The following is a 13,666-nucleotide window of genomic DNA, read 5'->3' as shown; positions in this document are numbered from 1 at the left end:
GCAGAAGTATGCAAGGCTCTTCAGCACATTGGGCACACAGAGGGTCGTGGTGCGCAATGATTGGCTTTCAGTTTTTATCAGGCATTTATTATTATTATTATTATTATTATTATTATTATTATTATTATTATTATACCACCCTATACCCAGGTGTCTCAGGGTGGTTCACATAAAAAGATCACAGTATATAAAATAAAAGCAATAACCCAATAATATGCAGACACACCCCAAGAGCCACATTTTAAAAGGTTATGGTCAGGTCAAGCAAAGGCCTGGTTAAAAAGGAACGCTTTTGCTTGGCGCCTAAAGGTGTGTAATGAAGGCATCCAAGGTTGTGGGACTCACTCACTCTCTCTCTCTCTCTCTCTCTATATATATATATATATATAATTAGTTTTTTAGCATATCATTTTCAGCAACTGTTAAACATACTTTTCTATCTTGTGATCACAAGGTCTGAGTTGTTTCTTATGAGACTATTGAGGGCTGTGTTCTCCCTCCACTGTAAATGCCTCTGAATGCCAACTGCTGGAAACTGCAGGAGGAGAAATGCTCCTGTGCTCAGGTCCTGCTTTTGTGCATCTTATCCCCAGACACAGACACACACACACACACACACACACACACACACACACACACACACTTGGTACTCTTCCCATACAAAATCTCTCACCTTCTGAAATGGTGGAACTCCTAACATGTGATTATTCTGACTGTGTAGATCCACACAGTCCACCAACCTGGTGCCCTACAGATGTTTCAGGGAACCTGACTGGGGAGATGGAAACTGTAGCCCAAAACATTCAGAGAGCACTCGATTGGTAAAGGCAGGTGCAGATTGTCTCTTGGGGTGCAACCAGTTCTTGCATCATCACAATCGTGGCCATTAAGAGATTTGGGGAACTTGAAAACACAGGGATTTCTTTGTGCCCTATTGAGTGGCCCTAGAAAAGCAGCTGTTTCATATATATATAGGTTTTTTAACATATTTTTTCCAACAATCATATAACATAACTTCTTATCTTATACAATGTTTTAGACTTCCGTCAACACCTCTGATGATTTTCCATTCTTTATCACTTATTCTGCATTTCTTAATTTCTCTATTACTCTTAATTATCATTAACTAATAATTCTCCTCATAGTCTTTCTTGAAATATTTCATATAGTCCTCCTTACAAAACTTCCTGCAGTTCTACTAGCGTCATCTGTTCATTACAACTGCTTTTCAAATAGTTCATATATTTACTCCAGTCTTCTAAGAATCTCTGGTCCCGCAGGTTTCGAATCCTTCCTGTTAATTTATCCAGTTCTGCATAGTCCATCAATTTCATCCACCATTCTTTTGTCGGTAATTCTTCTTGCTTCCATTTTTGTGCCAATAATATTCTTGCTGCCAAAAAGCAGCTGTTTCCTGCAGATTTCCCCCTCGTGGACTTGGCAGTTTTATTTTCTTTTTCTGCATTGGTGTGGGGTGGGCTGCGGAAGGAGAGGGTTGCACAGCGGATCCCACCAATCGTATCACCGCCTTTGCCAAAGCCTTCCTATCCCCGCTTCTGTCTCTGGCCAGGTCTCTGCCCATTGTGGAGGGCCCCTGCATCCAGGATCCTGCCCACCCGTTCTCTTGCACCATCCACCAGTCCCTGTTCTGGACCGGCTACTGGATCAACGTGACGGAGGTGAATCCGCTGGGCTCCAACTTTCGCCTCCTGAACGTCATCATGCAAGGCATCAGTAAGTCCTGCCCTTTGGGGGGGGGGGAGAAGCACAGCAATGTCCTGGTTTTGCCGGAGCCATTTTCTTTGGCCCAGATCGAGTAGGCAGGGTGGAGTATTTCAAAGGCAGTCTCTTCTTTCATTCCAGGAGCAATGCTTCTTCCAAACTATGTGCCCACCATCAGTCCAAAGCTGAGTACAGATAGGGTGGCATTTCCAGGGCTGGCCGGCCGATCTCAAGGAATGGGCTTCCTATTGGTGTTTTGCAACTTTGACCTGTTGCAGGACCTTAGCCAGACCTTAGCAGAGCATGCGCAGAGTTCCAGAAAGCAATCAGTTGCAGGCAGGATGGACGAAGCAGGAACAAGACGCTGCTACTAGTAACTTGGTTACTTAGAGGTGTTTATTATTTACAGCAGACTGTACAAGTTACTAGCGGGACGCAGGTGGCGCTGTAGGTTAAACCACAGAGTCTAGGACTTGCCGATCAGAAGGTCGGCGGTTCGAATCCCCACGACGGGGTGAGCTCCTGTTGCTCAGTCCCTGCTCCTGCCAACCTAGCAGTTCGAAAGCACATCAAAGTGCAAGTAGATAAATAGGTACCACTCCAGCGGGAAGGTAAACGGTGTTTCCGTGCGCTTCTCTGGTTCGCCAGAAGTGGCTTAGTCATGCTGGCCATGTGACCCGGAAGCTGTACGCCGGCTCCCTCGGTCAGTAAAGCGAGATGAGCGCCGCAACCCCAGAGTCGGCCACGATTGGACCTAATGGTCAGGGGTCCCTTTACCTTTTTACTACAAGTTACTATATACAAGAACACATACAGATACGGATCTTTACTAGCTGTCTCTCAACAAACTCCAAAGACTCTCAGAACCCAGAACACCACACTATCCAGTCAGTAAGGTCATAAGTCATCATGCCTGTGTGAGACTTCAACCAGTGGTAGAGCTGTATCCAAGCTCCACTAACTCCTCTCTGCTCGGTCATCCTTGGCTTTCGGCCAACTTCTAATTGCTTGGTGTGAAGCTGCACAGAATGGCACGTAGTCCAAATCCCAACACTGCCCCCCTCCATCGCTTGCAACACCCCTCTGCTTTGTCCCCCAGTCAAGCCAGACCCACCGGAGCATCTTCGGGTAGAGCCAGTGCCTTCGGTGCCCAACCGGCTGCAGGTGAGCTGGGAATACCCTTCCAGCTGGACCAAGGAGTTTCACTTCCTGCTCAAGTTCCGCCTGCGATACCGACCCGTCACCTCCACTTCCTGGGCTATGGTGAGTTGAGGGACAGGAGCGGATGGAGCCCAGGGCTTATGCTCAGAAAGAGGAGTGTTGCCTGCCCACTTCTGAAACTGTGGCTCAGCTGCCCGGCATTGGCTTGTTGTTGAATTATTATTTCATTGCTCTTGTTGTTTGCTGAATTTGCCAGTCCCATTACCTAGCAAAGGATCCAGGAGGACCCCCAAGCTACTCACCCAGTCCTTCAGAGGGAGGGTAACCCCATCAAGAGCAGGCGATCTCCCATCTATCTGGTCTCGGGAGCCACCCAGTAACAGTGGCACAATCTTATCTGCATTGAGTCTTAGTTTGTTGGCTCTCATCCAGTCCATTACCGAGGCAAGACAACGGTCCAGCACTTCCACTGCCTCACCTGCAGATGTAAAGGATAAGACAAGCTGGGTGTCTTCAGCAACAATCTGTGTTGTATTTGTTAGTGTTGAATGCCAACATTGGTATCTTGGTCACAACAGGAAACATATATAAATGTCCTTGTTGCCAGAACTCCATTGTCCCATCACCTTCTCCTCCAAAATATCTGGATTTAAATGCAGACTTCTGTTAACTAACAATAAAGTCTCCTTGATTCTGAGTATCTCTGTGAATCTTCACTGTTCAGCCAGCTGTGCTCAGGGTTTTGTGGAAAGATTGTGAGCTTGTGAGTTTAGCACAATTAGATGGGCCAATGGTTTGCTCCTGTATTTATGAGGTTCTTATCAGGGCTTCCCTTCCAAGAAGACTGATCCTGGCGAATAGGATCTGCCCCAAGGGCATGTATCCATTGTCACCAGTCTTGAAGTATGTGTCCACAGGGGCTCACGGCTCACAGATTTATGGCCTGCTCTTGGTTGGTGGCATGAGCTGAGAGCACCCTCCCAAAAACAGAAACATAAGAACTGCCCGACAGGATGCCACATTCTGGGAAGCAGAGAGTAGGGGTCTCATCCTGCATCTGCCCATTGTGTGTATCCTGGATCTGCAGGTGGAGACGGCCAACGTGTCCGAGGTGATAACAGATGCCTTCCTGGGCTTGCTGCATGTGGTCCAGGTGAGCGCGAAGGACTTCCTGGATGCTGGGAGCTGGAGCGAGTGGACCCCTGAAGCGTGGGCCATGCCGGCCACGGGTAAGCAGCCCTCACAGCTGTGAGGCATGTGCCTTGTTTGAAGGAGGCGCTTTGCAAGGGGGTTCCAAGCACATACCATAACCTCACGTTTGTGCAAATACAGTGGTACCTCTGGTTGCGAACGGGATCCGTTCCAGAGGCCCGTTCACAACATGAAAAGAGCACAACCCTCAGTGGTGCATCTGCGCACGTGCGGGTTGCGATTCACCACTTCTGCACATGTGCGTGATATCATTTTGCACTTCTGCGCATGCGCGAGCGGCAAAACCCGAAAGTAACCCTTTTCAGTACTTCCGGGTCACCGTGGGATGTAACCTGAAAGAACGTAACATGAAGCGGACGTAACATGAGGTATGATGTAAAGTGGATTAAAACACGAAGTCTCATCCACACTTAAATTTTGCTCTGCGCTTTCTTGACTCAGGTCCTCACTTTCCTGGTCTGTGTCTGAGCATTTGTTTGTTGGTTCGTTTGTTTGCCTGCCTCACTGCTTTCCCCAGGAAAACCCATTCTTTAACACGGAATCGAAACAAACGGCAATTTGGGATTTCTTCATATATTTTTTCCATGGTAAAGAGCGGGTTTTCGTGGGGAAAGCAACAAGGCAAAATAATAAGTGCTTGGTCATGGAGCTTTGAAGTGCAGACCCGTACCTAGAAAAGCGACACAAAAGGAAGTCTGGATGTGTCCTGAATTGCTACATTTCCACTTTAAAAGGAAGAAGAATAGGACTTTTTACTGTTTGGAAAGTGACAGAGAAATGCGTTGAAAAGTGTGGGGTGAATGATTGACTTAATGGAAAGGTACATCAACACCCTGCAAACAAATCAGGAAGGATGCAGGAGGAGTAAACAGTGTGGTGCAGTGGTTAGAGTGTCTGACTTGGACCTGGGTTCAAATCCCAATTTGGCCAAGAAGCTTTTACCGGGTGATCTTGGACCAATCACTGCCTTTCAGCCTAACCTACCTCACAGGGTTGCTGTGTAGATTAAATGAGGAGGGGGAGAGCCATGATTCTGTAATCTCCCTCTTTTCCCTAAAATGCTTCTCTCTTTCCCCAGGACAAACTTTGGTACCCAGCGAAACAGCCACTGCAGCCATCAAGGCAGAAAGCCCAGCGGAGGAGCCTTCTCTGGCCCCCAACAATGGCCCCATTGGTAGGTCTCTCATTCTCAGCCCCACACAGAGAAAGGGGGAGACGGGCACCATCCAATCTCAAGCTCTTTCAATTTGTGTTGAGATTTCGGTGCTGCATTATTTTTTTAAAATATATATATATATTAGCAGACTCAGGCCCCTGACTCGGCCCAGCTGGTGCTTGTTGTAGGGGAACCTGTGCAGACTGGGGCTGTTCAGAATCAGGCCCCAGACTTGGTTCAGATGATGCCTGAGGCAAAGGATCCAGTGCAGACTGAGTCCCCTCTGGTCCCGAGTCTGAGCCCCAGTCCCAGGCCATCACACCCCTTTCCCTTCTGCCCCTAACAGGCCACAGCGACCCCACGGAGAAGGTGGCGGTTCTGGTGTCGCTGGGCGTCTTTGCCTTCTTTGTCCTGGCGGTGATTCTGGTCTTCGCCTTTCTGATGTGGTAAGTGTGATTTCACCCTCCCTTCTCTCCAGAAGGGATGAGGCCCTTCCTTCCAACACTTCTGCTGGAGCACCTTGCTTGGGGAGGACCAGTTCCATACTTGGGGGGCCTCCGACCCCTCAAACCCTGGCTTCCGCCCTTGGCATGGTTGTGTCAGCAGGTGTGACTCAACCTACGGTGATGGGAGCGGGGCCTGATCTGTGGTGGCCCCCCAGTTGTGAGCAGGGACGGGGGAGAGATATGAGTCTGCTCACACTGGCAAGCCAGCCTACCAGATTTGCACTTTCAGAAACAGCGCCCAAATCAAAACGCAGGCCCACATCTCTGAATTTTGCAGTGAGGTTCTCCAGTCAAGTAATGTGTACTCCGAGATAAAGTGTGGATAAAAATGCATTTATTAGGGGAAATCACTTTGCAAAAATATGTGCGTTAGGGGAAGTTACCAGTGGGTAATGGCCGGTGGGAAGTCTGACAGGGGAGAAGGTCTGGCTGCCACTTCCAGCCCCACATCCTGCAGGGGGTTAGGATGGATAACCCTTTGGACCCCTTTCAACACTACAATTCTGTGATTGTGCCCCGTCCTCTGCCCAGCCTGGCCTGTTGTGTTTCGCTGGCTGGAATCCACCCCGATTCTGGAGACCGTCCACCTAAAACAAGACGCAAATTGGTTGTGTCTCCAAGGCTGGGGCTGGTGGGAGAGTCGGAATAAAGGCTTGCAGTTCCGGGGAAGGGAAGTCCAGATGGGCAGAGAGGGGGCTGGACTGGGTTGGACTTGCTTGGAAGAGCCTCAGAAAGGCCCTGCCAGAGCAGGAGGCAGAACACAGCGAAGTACCACAACCTGGGCAGTTCATTCATTTAGATCAGCGGCTCCCAAACATTTTTGGGCCACTGTCCTCTCGGTTCCATGAGCTCATCTCTAGGCCCCTAACACCACCCAATACCCTATAAAAAGTGTTACAGTTTGCACAACCCACTAAGGAAGGCAGTAACACAATCAAATCCAAAACAGCAGCAATGTTATGCACATTTATGGAAAATCAAATTTAAACTGTTTAGTTTAATGCAGCAAAATGGATGCACTTGATTCGCCCATGCCAACTTTTAAAAGTCTCTAGCCATTCACACCTCCAGCCTCCCCCGCCCCCGCTGCCCCCTTGCCTATTTGCACCCCACCCTGGTAATTCCCCCTCCCTCCCAGCTAGTGTGGCCAGAGTACCACGCACTCTGGGAACCACCGATTCAGATTTATTAAAATATATTTGCAGACAGCCCCCTCCTGTCAAATATCAAGGTGGCATACAAACAAATCTAGGGCATTTTAAAGGTGTGTGTGGGGGGGAAATATTGTTGTTTTCTATTATTATTCCATGTGTTTTGTTTATATGCTGTAAGCCACCCTGCAGTCTTCAGATGGAGAGCGGTATATAAATTAATCAATCATCGTGTTAAAAAGTGCAAGAACAAAAAAACCAAAATCCTATAAAAAAATACAAAACAAAGAATTGTAGAGTTGGAAGGGGTCCTGGGGGTCACCCAGTCCAACCCCCTGCAATGCAGAAATCTCAGCTAAAGCACCCATGACAGACCCAACCTCTGTTTAGAAACCTCCAAGGAAGGAGAGTCCATAGCCTTGCAAGGGAGACCTGTTCCACAGCTCTCACAGTCAGAAAGTTCCTCCTCGTATTGAGTCAGAATCTACTTTCTTGCAATTTGAATCCATTGGTCCTTGTCCTCCCCTCCAGAGCAGGGGAAGACATGGTCTCCTCACCTTCCATGGGGCAGCCCTTCTGATAGTTGCAGATGGTTAGCCCACCTCCTCTCAGTTTCCTTTCTTCCAGGTTAAACATGCATCCCATGGCTAAGCGCCCCCCGCCTCAATTCTCTCCCCCTCCCCATCTTTCCCAGGGTCCGAATGAAGAAGCACAGCAAAGAGGCCACGAAAAACCACGACCTCCTTGCCGCTGCCATCCACATGAAGGCCTTGCCCAGTGAGTACAGCACCTTGTGGGGAGGGCGAGGAAGGGGAGGGGGACAAGATGCTCCCCCAAGAGGGGATATGGGGCAGGAGCATCTCCACCTCAGAGTGCACAGACCTCCTCTGGCAGGAAGCCTCCCTCTGGCATTGTCCTGGGGCCCGCAGGATCAGGCCACCCTCTTGCTGGCTGCTTATTATTCAAGGCCGTCGCAGGGATTCGAACCGCCAACCTTCTGATCGGACTTAATTTGGGATGCACAGCTGGGCAAATCTCCCTGCTGATGCGTCCCCTCCATATTCCTCCAGACGCCCCTGACACCTGCCTGAAGGCTGTGAGGTCCAGGGTGGGGACTGCAGAGAGGGGGTGCTGCTGCAGACAGACCGGTCTGGAAACGCGTCCTCCCCCCACTTTGGCCTGCAGAATCCCAAAGGGGCTTCTTGCCAGGAGAGTCCTGCCGGCCGAGGCCTCATATGGCTGGTTTCAGAGGCGGGTAAAGGGATGCGGGTGGCGCTGTGGGTTAAACCACAGAGCCTAGGACTTGCCGATCAGAAGGTCGGCGGTTCAAATCCCCGCGACGGGGTGAGCTCCCGTTGCTTGGTCCCTGCTCCTGCCAACCTAGCAGTTCGAAAGCACGTCAAAGTGCAAGTAGATAAATAGGTACCACTCCGGCGGGAAGGTAAACGGTGTTTCCGTACGCTGCTCTGGTTCGCCAGAAGCGGCTTAGTCCTGCTGGCCACATGACCCGGAAGCTGTACGCAGGCTCCCTCGGCCAGTAAAGCGAGATGAGCGCTGCAACCCCAGAGTCAGCCATGACTGGTCCTAATGATCAGGGGTCCCTTTACCTAATATGTTCCATGCAGAGCAGCCTGGACATTCCTGGGAGCTCAGCCATATAGACGTTGCAAAGCTTGCAGCATTGAGCAGAAGAGACGTTAGCAGGGAGACCTGGGATTTGTGCAGATCCTGCATGACGGAGCTTCCCAAGGGCTCAGGCGGCTTCCTGGATGGGGCTGCAGCAAAGAACTGCAGAGTTGGAAGGGACCCCTGGTGATCATCTAGTACAACCCCCCGCAATGCAGGAATCTCAACTAAAGCATCAACTGGGATGCACATCAACAGGCATGCAGGACAGGAGACTCTAGTCCTCAGTGTGGCTGCTGGTCCGTCCGGTGCCAGGACGCTCTCCTCTGGTTTTTCCTTCTTCCTGCACGTCGGTTGTTTGGTTTTCTCTATTGCCCTCTTAGTTCTCATTCATTTATCCCATAAAATCTATATGCAGCTTGAATTTCTTTTTTATTTTAAAAAAATCAAAGTGGTTTACGAAGAGAGTAAAACAATAAAATTATCTGTAAAAGCACCTCTTTAAAATGGTGCAAAAGATGCAATCTGCAATAGACTCAAAACCCATTAAAACTCACATCAACTTTCTAAACTTCTGGTGGCATTGTTGAACCGGAAATCTTTTTAGCAAGCACCGGAGAACAGTAATGTTGTCACTGAGAAAAATCTGCAACAATAGTTTAAAACACAGAGAAAGTTAAAATCCTCAAAGGAACAAAAACACACACCAGTTTCCTGGGCATCTCAGTCAGCTTGTCGAAGGAAGAATGTTTTTCTCAGGCGATTTTATGACTGCTCCTCCTTTTCTCTTTCCCCTCCTGCAGAAGCTCAGATCTTGTAGCAAGGACCTCTCCCCCCTCCCCACTGGCAGCAGACCCCCCACGCCAACAAGAGGGACATCAGCGCCACTGACCTCGCCAGTCGCAGCTACATATTGACTGGGGGGCACTGAGGATGCCCCTCTACTGACCCCACCACCATGGAAGGACTCTCTTGGGAAAGAAGCTCATCAACAGGACATTTGGGGGTGGTGTATTGGCCCTGGGGGGCACCCCTGCTGGCTGAGCACCAGCCCCCCCAAGACATCCTCTTCTCCCCATTTCCTCATGCAGACTGAATGCTGTTTTGGGACTGACCGGCAGCCTCTGAACAGCTAAGGAGGAGGAGAATGTTGAGATTTCGTTGCCCACCGAGCCTGGCAGGGGGCGCCAGTAGGTGTTGGCTGGCACAGCTTGGGGCAAAAGGACCGCCCCCGAGTTTGGTTGGTGCCCCCATCACCCGCAAGGAGCCAGAGTGTGACTCTTGGGACACTGGGACATTTTGGGTACCCTGCCCCTCCCTCAACGGTTGCCCCGAGTTAAAGGCAGCATCGCTTATGGAACCTGCTTCCCTGGAGCCCAGGCAGCGCGTGGCAGGGGTGTGGGTGTGTGGCATCTGCAGGGCATGGAGGATTAGGGGTGGGATCCTGCATCCCATTCCAGGAAGGGAGCACCAACCAGGGGGAGACCTCAGGGTGCAAGGCGATGGCAAAAGCCTCCCCACGAACCACAAAGGCAAGGAACAAGGATGGCAGAGCTGTGGAATTGGGGGTTTTCAATATGTCACTGCTCCCAGCAGCCCCAGTTAGGATAACGGGAGCTGGAAGCCAGAAACATTTGGAGGGTCCCCAGCCCTGAAGGAGGGCAGCCATCTGTCTGTGTGTGTGTGTGTGTGTGTGTCCGTGTGCACGCGTGTAAACTTGTACAGATGCAGCTACTCTCAGCGTTTGAAACCTGGAACTGAATTCTCTTTGTTGCAATGAATATTTAGCATATATAGCTTGAAGGACATCAGATTCTGCTTGTATCGGTTCAGCTCAACTTCGGTGCAAAGCATTGCACCCAAAGAAGAGTTTGGCACACTGTCAGTGTGCTGGAAATGCGAGGAGACTGGGCTCACTAGGCTTCCACGCTCTGGCATTCAGAGGCAGCTCCTTACGGGATCCTGGGTGCGGGGCTGTGGGTGCAGATTCAGCCATGATTGTAACACAAAAGCTGGGGAATACCTTGTTAGGCATGAGCTGGGAATCTTAGGGTTTTTTTGGGGGGGTTAAGAAAATGGAAGCATGTTTCTCACTCTTGATGATCAGCATGTGGGAAACACCTGCTAGGACTTCAGAAGGTGGAGACCCTGGAGGAGGGGGGGCTGGGAGTGGGTAGCCCTTTTTCTCTGCCCCCTCCCCGCCATGCCAGCCTGCCCCCCTTCCAATCCCTAGACCCCCCCCCCACTTAATCCCTCTGTGCTTTGGACTTGGACAGAAGAGCCTTCAGATGGGATCAGCTCAAAGGGTCCCATCTAGTCCAGGTTCCCCTTCTGACGGTGGCCGGTGAGGGGGCCAAATGGGAAGTGCCCCCCCCCGCAGGACCCGAATGCAACCACACTCTCTCCACTGGCTGTTCCCAGTGGCTGAAAACTGTGCTGGCAGAATGGAGCCATTGGAGCCATCGTTGCTGGTAGCCAAGGGAAGCTGTGTCTCCCGGGGGCTCCCCTAAGCCTCTTTAAAAGCGTTCCAAGTTGGTGGCCACCCGTAGCTCTTCTGGGAGAAGGGGGCGCTTCTTGAGGGTTCACACCTACACACAGAGAGAGATGCATATTTTATTCACACAATTAATATAGAGATCAGGAGGCAGCTGAGGTGGGGGAGAGATTTCCTGTTTCTTGGAGATACAAGCAATGGGAGGAATCGGTGAGTTGGACGGGACCCCCAAAGTTCCTCTATTCCAACCCTTTGAAATGCAGGAACCACAACTAAAGTGCTGTACTTTTCACTCCATAAGAGGCACCTGACCATAAGACGCACCTAGTTTTTAGAGGAGGTAAACAAGAAGAAAAATATTCTGAACGAAACAGTGGGTGTATGGTTTTTGTGGTTCCTGCTGTGGCCACAGACATGTAATCTGATGGTGAATCCTGAGGATCTATGTGGATCCGTGCTTTGTAACCACATTTTTGCACCATTGCAGCCCCATGAAACAGTGGGTGCATGATTATTTTGGTTCAGGCTGTAGCCATGGACATGCTATGTGATCTGATGGTGAATTTGGGGTGACCCAATGTAAAAATCCTAAGGATCCATGGGCTTTTACCTCCCCCTCCCAGGCAGCCTCCTTTATCTCTAGCGTCCCTTATCTCTCTCCCCGATCGACAAACAATCAGCGGCTTTGTTTCAACACCCACTTCCCTCTTTCAAAAAAAAGAGAGCATGATCTGCTTTTCTCCCCTGGGCAATTCAGCTCCAGGGACCACGCCTTTGCTCCATAAGGCGTACAGACATTTCCCCTTACTTTTTAGGAAGAAAAAAGTGCGTCTTATGGAGCGAAAAATACAGTATTTCTGATAGGTGGCCATCCTGCAAGTCAGCAGGAGGAGAGCAGAAAACTTTCCTCTCTGCAACTCAGTGACTTCCACGCCCCCCCCCCCAGGTGGCCAAGGGCTTCTTCCGCATGCAGGCATTGGTTGTGCATTCCCACAAAGACCCAGGATAGACAGAAAGGTCTCCTTGCAAAGCATCTTGCTACAAGCCGCAGTGGCATCTATGGGCTTTAGCGCAAGTCTGGTGGAGATGGTTGGCCTCCAGGCATCCCTGGACCTCAACTCTCATCAGTCCCGGCCATCAAAATTAGGCTGGCTGGGGCTGATAGGAATTGGAGTCCAGCACAGGAGAGGAGAGGTCTAGCGGTGGCTGTCAATAGAACCTCCATCTTCAGAGGCAGTCTACCTTGGGACACAAGTGTTGGGGATGGAGGCTCTGCGGCCGTCGCATTTTACTTGTGGGATTCCCAGAAGCACCTGGCTGGCTGCAGAGGGAGACAAGATTCTCACTGAGACGGATCCTGGCCTCAAATGCAGCCACAACTCACGGTCTTCCTATGCTCTGTGGTTGTGTGTGTGTGGCCTGGTTCTGCGGAGTGAGGCGAACAAATTGCCTGTCGTGTTTAGGGAGTGTGTCAATGTGCATGTTCCCCAGGTGCTTCTGTTCCGGAATGTGTGTGTGTGTGCAATTAGTCTGCGCTGTCTCCCGCAAATCCCGGGTTCATGGGTTTAAGGTGTGGGTCTGGGCAAGGCTTCCTGCCTCTGCGCTCCCACTGCCTCCAGGCCCCTCTGAGCAATTGCTCACACACGTTTCGGCCGTGCCAACCCACCACCCCGGAGCCAGCGAGCGGATGAGGTGGGGCCAGCCGTGCGGTGAGGAGTCTCTGGCCTTTGCCAACCCCGGAGGCAGCAAACTCAATGGAAACTTTCTGAGATGAAGGCAAGCAGTGGCGGCGGCAGCAGGCGCCAGATGACAGGAGGGAGAGGAGGTGGGGAGGCTAAAAATAGCCAGGAACACTTACTCCTGCCAGGATGCTGGCATGGCTGGACCACAGCACGGGGGTCAAAGCGATGCTCCCTGCCAGCTGGAGGAAAGGCTACCTGGAACCGCCTTGCTTTGAGGCGGAGGGGAGGAAGGGCTCAGGGCCTCAGAAAGGACTGCAGATGCCTCTGTAGTTTGTTGCTCCTCTCACGCAGCAGCAGCTTAGCTTCAAGGAAAGTTTGGGGTTAGAGGTGACATGATAGACGATGCCCGGCCTGGATAAACCGGAGAGAGGAAAAGTTTCTCCCCCTCCTCTTAACAACTACAACTGACGCTGAATGTTGAGAGTTTGGGGACAGATAAAGTTTTTCATGCAGTGCAGATTTAAACTGTGGAACTCACTGCCACAGGAGATAGTGGTTGGCCACTGTGAGAGCAGGATGCTGGACTAGATGGGCCCTTGGCCTGATCCATCAGGCTCTTCCTGTGTTCTTGTGAATTGTGGGACTGGCTTACAGGTTGGTTTGACAACCCAAGCAACAATTACTAACACATCGGTTCCCCGGCAGGTCATTGCAGGGAGAAGTTTTGTGCATGTCCGGACTGGCCAGGAAGAGGGAGTTGGAGAGGTCAGGTGTGCCGTCTTCACAGAGGGAACCTTGTGAGTTTATGGTGGAAAGAGGGGAGATGGAGATATTGGGCACCGATGCGCGTGTGTTGCGCTCGGTCTGTGTACACTCCCCTTTCCTTCGCTCCATAGAAAAGATTTTCATTTTGTTTGGAGGCTCTGCCCTCTCACTCTGGAGTGCTGTGCAGGTGG

The 13,666-nt window shown here is 50.8% G+C and overlaps 1 protein-coding gene across 8 annotated transcripts in view; it reads left to right on the top strand.

The window, feature by feature from the left end:
• IL11RA (interleukin 11 receptor subunit alpha) overlaps positions 1–9,761 on the top strand; it is a 136,660-nt gene extending 126,899 nt beyond the window's left edge. For all 8 annotated transcript variants that reach the window (XM_053408061.1, XM_053408056.1, XM_053408052.1 and 5 more), the window contains 7 exons: positions 1,571–1,734; positions 2,822–2,985; positions 3,971–4,112; positions 5,174–5,269; positions 5,598–5,697; positions 7,603–7,685; positions 9,338–9,761. In XM_053408061.1, the coding sequence (XP_053264036.1) occupies positions 1,571–1,734; positions 2,822–2,985; positions 3,971–4,112; positions 5,174–5,269; positions 5,598–5,697; positions 7,603–7,685; positions 9,338–9,354 (766 nt within the window). In that variant the 3' untranslated portion in view covers positions 9,355–9,761. The remainder of the gene's footprint in view (positions 1–1,570; positions 1,735–2,821; positions 2,986–3,970; positions 4,113–5,173; positions 5,270–5,597; positions 5,698–7,602; positions 7,686–9,337) is intronic.
• Positions 9,762–13,666: the final 3,905 nt, after the last annotated feature.

The sequence above is a fragment of the Podarcis raffonei genome, chromosome 11, assembly GCF_027172205.1.
Source record: "Podarcis raffonei isolate rPodRaf1 chromosome 11, rPodRaf1.pri, whole genome shotgun sequence".
Lineage (NCBI taxonomy): Eukaryota > Metazoa > Chordata > Lepidosauria > Squamata > Lacertidae > Podarcis > Podarcis raffonei.
The sequence above is the reverse complement of the archived record's forward strand: the minus strand, read 5'-3'. Positions and strand labels throughout refer to the sequence as shown.